Source organism: Pollicipes pollicipes, unplaced genomic scaffold, assembly GCF_011947565.3.
Source record: "Pollicipes pollicipes isolate AB1234 unplaced genomic scaffold, Ppol_2.1 Scaffold_4881;HRSCAF=5763_pilon_pilon_pilon, whole genome shotgun sequence".
In the NCBI taxonomy this organism is placed as follows: domain Eukaryota; kingdom Metazoa; phylum Arthropoda; class Thecostraca; order Pollicipedomorpha; family Pollicipedidae; genus Pollicipes; species Pollicipes pollicipes.
The window spans coordinates 49,254,194-49,259,111 of NW_023596576.1; the positions used below are offsets into that span (position 1 = coordinate 49,254,194).

A 4,918-nucleotide genomic window follows, 5' to 3' on the forward strand; every position below is an offset into this window, starting at 1 on the left:
CGAGCCAACCATGGGCCGACCTGAACTGAGACGTTAACGACTAACAACGACTGACGTGTTCGGTATATCCGTCCCTAGCGGCACTCACAGTTCTAACCAAAAGAAGCGTAACAAAGCTGGTGAGTTGAACTGCATAGCCTGACCGTGGCACTGCAAGCGGTAAGAGTATAAAGCTGAAATACCCTCATGACCCCGTCAGCACCATTTCATGACCACACCCGGATAAAAGCTCCAGCCCAGCCGAGTCCACACGTCGTCAAAGTCAGAACACGTACCATCCCACAACGCGACTCGAAGTCTACCACGTCGCGCCAGCTGAGATCCATCCGTCACACCTCAGCGCCTCGCGCCCCTCGACGCGAGACAGCGGCCCCGGGCACTGACCGGCCGGCAGCAGTCTGCACGTTGGACTCCTCCACCACGATGTGCGAGGTGTAGCAGAAGTCAATAAGCAGCTCCATGGCCATCTCGTCGATGTCGCGGATGGTGACCTCGGTCTGGCGCGACTCCACCAGCTCGCCGGTGAACATGGCGTGGAAGTAGGGACTGCACGCCGACAAGATCACCCTGCGGCATGGACACGCCGCGGGCTCGCGTGTGACGCTCCGCCAGACGTCGCCATCGACGGCGAGTTGATGAACGTGGCACTCGTCTTGGTGGAAGCAGCATTCAAGCCCGAACGCTTAGAGAGAGCGCACTTTGCGCTGAAGGGCATAATCGAAGACTGCCAACATGCGACGCAAACAGAGCTGGCTCACCCCACATTACGCGTGCGCTGACACAACCACCCCCGCGGTACCGCCACCCCGTCCGCCCCGACAGCGGCGTCAGCCGCCACCTTCACCTGTGCGCGAAGATCTTGCGCGCGCCGACGAACAGGACGACGTCGCAGAGCTCGCGGTGCTTGCGCAGCGCAGCCAGCTCCTTGAGCGTGGAGCGCGGGTGCTTCTCGGAAGTGAAAGGCAGCCGGGCCGGCGACGGCGGCCGCTCGGCCTCAGTTAGCTCCGTCAGGTTCATGACGCTGCGGCTCATCGGACCATTGCCGCCGACCGGGGCCGCCGCTGTCGGCACGAGCGCCGCCTCCCGCCTCCTGTCGGCCCAACATGGGGGTCCGTCACACAGAGCTGTCATCGGACCATCGCCGCCGACCGGGGCCGCCGCTGTCGGCACGAGCGCCGCCTCCCGTTTCCTGTCGGCCCAACATGGGGGCCCATCACACAGAGCTGTTAGATATGTCTGACCAGTCAGAGCTCTAGCTCTGCTCACTGAGGATGTCTGTTGGGTTACATTTCTTGAAGCAAAATCACCTGTGCTGGTCGTCAAATTGATGTCTGTAAAAAAACATGAACACCAGCACACTCTGTGGCTGTTGCTTGACTCAGTCTGTGGAGTGGCCAATGCATGTCAGACATGTCACATCCTAAAAACTATCCATACATGATTTATATATGAGAGCATATACATATCCACTAAAAAAATAACTTACAAACTACTCAACTTGATTATTATTCATATTATTATTATACAACTAATCAGTTAATTTGCTCTTTGTGGTGAACTGCATAGTGATAATGCTTATATGATTTAAGAGACAGTATCCACTTCTTGAGAGATGGTGCTCCAGCATAGAAAGATTATCCTGCTCCAATACCATGCTTTGAGGAAGGCATGCACACTGAAAGGTGGAGAAGGGCTACAGATTTACAGGTGAAGATAAATCATAGTCCTATCATAGTCTCATATACAACACTTCTGTCTTCGAGCACAGTGATAAGATATTGGTTAACCTAGTTAGAAATTACTGGCTAACTGTGACTGTTTTTGTGTTGGTCTAACCCAGAAACTTGTTTCATATACTGAAATATGCAGGCAACAGTAAGTGGGCATCCAGGAGTTCTAGAATGCTATCTGAAATGTATGTGATAATTATAACCAACCAAAGAAAAAGACTAACTCAGTGAAATGCATGTCATGAAAAATATTAGATATGCTTAAATAATCAGCAAAATGCATTCACCTGATCTGGATATCAACAAAAGCTATCCATCTAAGCCAAACATTTGCATTGATTAATAAAACATAGCTGCATTTTGGTTAACCAGCCCCCTAAAATTACTTGTGGCCAATGTCAACCAAATGCAAGTCATTGCCTCCACGACTAATTCTGCTAGATATTGTACGCTAAGTCACTGTAGTAACTTGAGCTAAACTGGAGTCTCTCTAAGGCTTGGGATAGGCTGTAACACAGACATCAATCATGATACATTTAATATGTCTGTATGATCGCCGAGACAAAAGTTAACAATCGTCAATTAACTGACAACTCTTGCCATGCCAGAGTCCTTACATGTTCTACATGAAAAGTGAAGAAACATCCGAAAGTAGGGTGCAAAATTCAAATTCAAAACTGATCCTTTCCATGGATCACCACAGAGTTTAGCTCAATCACTTTCTGAAAGTGAGGGTTCCGTGGCACTCAAGGACCCTATGCTCCTATGCCTATGTTCTATGCAACGATCTTATTTTGAAATGATCTACCAGTTAAGAAAGAAATGCATGACATAAGCTAATAAAGCAGTAATGATATGACTATATGAGCACAGGCCACGCAGGGCTCAGACAATAAAGTAAAGAACAAGGACAGACATCCAAACCAATGTAACACCGTCATTTCATGACCATTGAAGTGAACCCGGCCGCAGAAACCCTAGACCAACTCAAATTATTATGCTTGAATTAAAGGGCTACGTGCGTTTGCGTGCACCCAGCGATTAAGTGTTCATGAAGTTTTAACACTAGGGTGCACCAGGAACAGAGGAATTCTATCGTGTTGCGACAAAAGAAACCTGAGGTGTCCCATGATTTGTAATGCTACGTTTCAGAGCCCACAGCAACAAACAGCCACGGACATACCTGTTGACTCCCCACGGACACACACACACCCTTTCTCGTCCCTCTGTCCGCAACACGCGCTCAACGCACAACCACGGGCGTCGCGCGTTTCTCCCATAGCCAAACGATCAAGGAACGCAAATAACCAACCCCAGCTCTGTTCATTAAACAGCTGACGATGAGGGTGATGTACTAAAATGTCGTCACACTCAAAAGAAACGTTGGCAAGCTAAAATGCGTACCTTACTCCTGCCCGTTTCAAAACAAAAACTATGTTCTTCGACATAAAATAGCCGACTTGTTGGAAAAACTCCAGATGCGTCCTTGTGCACGTAACCCAGAGCCCCGTTGGGCCCTGGGTTACGTGCACATCGTTATCAAAATGTACGCATGAATACTCATTTTGTCAACTTTATCATCGATCTATACAAGTCTGTTATAGGTCAGTGAAACATGTGAAGTGCGTGAGCAGATGTTGACAACCAAAAATTCAAAAATGACTTGTAAATTTTAACAGATCGAGAACGTGAACACTCGAAAGTGCATCGCCCTATTCCGTCGCGCTGTCGTCCAACAAAAGTGCAAAAAAGTGTAAATGCAAGGGGCGAGTGATGTGCAAAAGAAAGGTTTTGTGCAGGGAAAAACTCGGAATCAAGGGATTTCAATAATTTTTTTAGTCTTTTGGAGTCGTTTTCTTGATCTTAAAGTTTGCACCACATGATGATGTAAGATGAGTCGAATGCCCCGCGCCCGCTGCTAATCCAGCCAACACGTCCAACTGGAAACAATGTCAGTGCGAGATTGGGCAGCCGTATGGGGCCCATCCAGACTGCCCACCCCGATCCCATGTGGGCATCTCACGAGCAGCCAACTAGGTCCCACATGGGCAGCCCACCTGGGCTCATGTGGGGTCAAACTGGGACCCACATGGGCCAACCTGGTCTGCCCAGCTAGGACCCACTTGGGCCGTTTAGTCGAGATACACATGGACACGTCCAGATAGAACTCATATAACCATCCCAGATGAGCCCCGTTTGGCACCATCAATCTGTGTTTTCAAACTACATGTGATTGATGAGCCGCCTTTATTCCAGGCAGGTTCCCTCACATCATCAAAATAACCCAAATAAAGGTTTAATCGCCACGTATTTGCCGCAATAGTGTCGGCAACAAGACTGTGGTTCAAAGCGCACACTTTACCGTTCTCATGTCTGATCTGACGACCTCTGAACAATTGAACAAACACTGTTGCCGTTGCTCCCATTGTTCGCGCGGTGTTGCTTGCCGCCGTCGCGGCATCTCTCGCTGGAATCTATTTTCCTAGTGCATTCTCCGCTTCGCTGCGGGAGACACCGTAGCCTCGCTGCTGTTGCACAGATAGGCTGCTGGAAAAGGCGACATTGGCCACCTCGGGCCGCCAATCCACATACTGGGTGCTGACGAGCATTCATGTAAACAGGTTAGAGTACTGTGATAATTGATTTTATATTCAGTCGTGCACCGAGCCTGATTATAATGAGAGCAGCTACGTCGAAAACCAGTGCGTAAATGCCAGTTGGGCGGCTGCTGCAGTCGACCCATGTAACGTGGAATGACCGACATAACTTGATGTCACAACAGTTATCTGTTGAGTTTGGCAAATGTGCTGAATGTGTCAAATGTTTTGCTTGAATGAGGTACCATTTTATATATATATATATATATATATATATATATATAGATATAGATATAGATTAGATATATATATATATATATATATATATATATATATATATATATATATATCTATCTCTCTCTCTCTCTCTCTCTATCTATCTATCTCTCTCTCTCTCTATCTATCTATCTATCTATCTATCTATCTATCTATCTATCTATCTATCTATCATCTATCTATCTATCTATCTATCTATCTCTATCTATCTATCTATCTATATATCTATATCTATATCTAATCATATCTATATCTATATCTATATCTATATCTATATATATATATCTATATCTAATCTATATCTAATATCTATAT

General features: G+C 46.8%; 2 protein-coding genes across 2 annotated transcripts in view; one reads left to right on the forward strand and one right to left on the reverse strand.

Annotated features, from left to right (window-relative positions):
* LOC119100530 (zinc transporter ZIP3) overlaps positions 1–142 on the forward strand; it is a 2,115-nt gene extending 1,973 nt beyond the window's left edge. Inside the window, exon 3 of the mRNA XM_037223616.1 lies at positions 79–142. Coding sequence (XP_037079511.1) covers positions 79–142 — 64 coding nt within the window. The remainder of the gene's footprint in view (positions 1–78) is intronic.
* Positions 143–329: 187 nt separating this feature from the next.
* On the reverse strand, positions 330–2,992 carry LOC119100531 (kelch-like protein diablo). Its single transcript, XM_037223617.1, has 3 exons — positions 2,914–2,992; positions 845–1,090; positions 330–567 (listed from the first exon to the last, which is right to left on the reverse strand). The coding sequence occupies exons 2-3, from the start codon at positions 1,030–1,032 to the stop codon at positions 330–332; spliced, it is 426 nt and encodes a 141-aa protein (XP_037079512.1). The 5' UTR covers positions 1,033–1,090; positions 2,914–2,992.
* Between the last annotated feature and the right edge of the window lie 1,926 nt (positions 2,993–4,918).

Excerpts from the sequence above, each read along its gene's own strand:
- LOC119100531 (XM_037223617.1), bottom strand. The coding sequence starts at position 1,032 with ATGAGCCGCAGCGTCATGAACCTGACGGAGCTAACTGAGGCCGAGCGG. Across the intron at positions 568-844 it reads CGCAAGATCTTCGCGCACAG|GGTGATCTTGTCGGCGTGCA; the intron begins GTGAAGGTGGCG and ends TCCATGCCGCAG.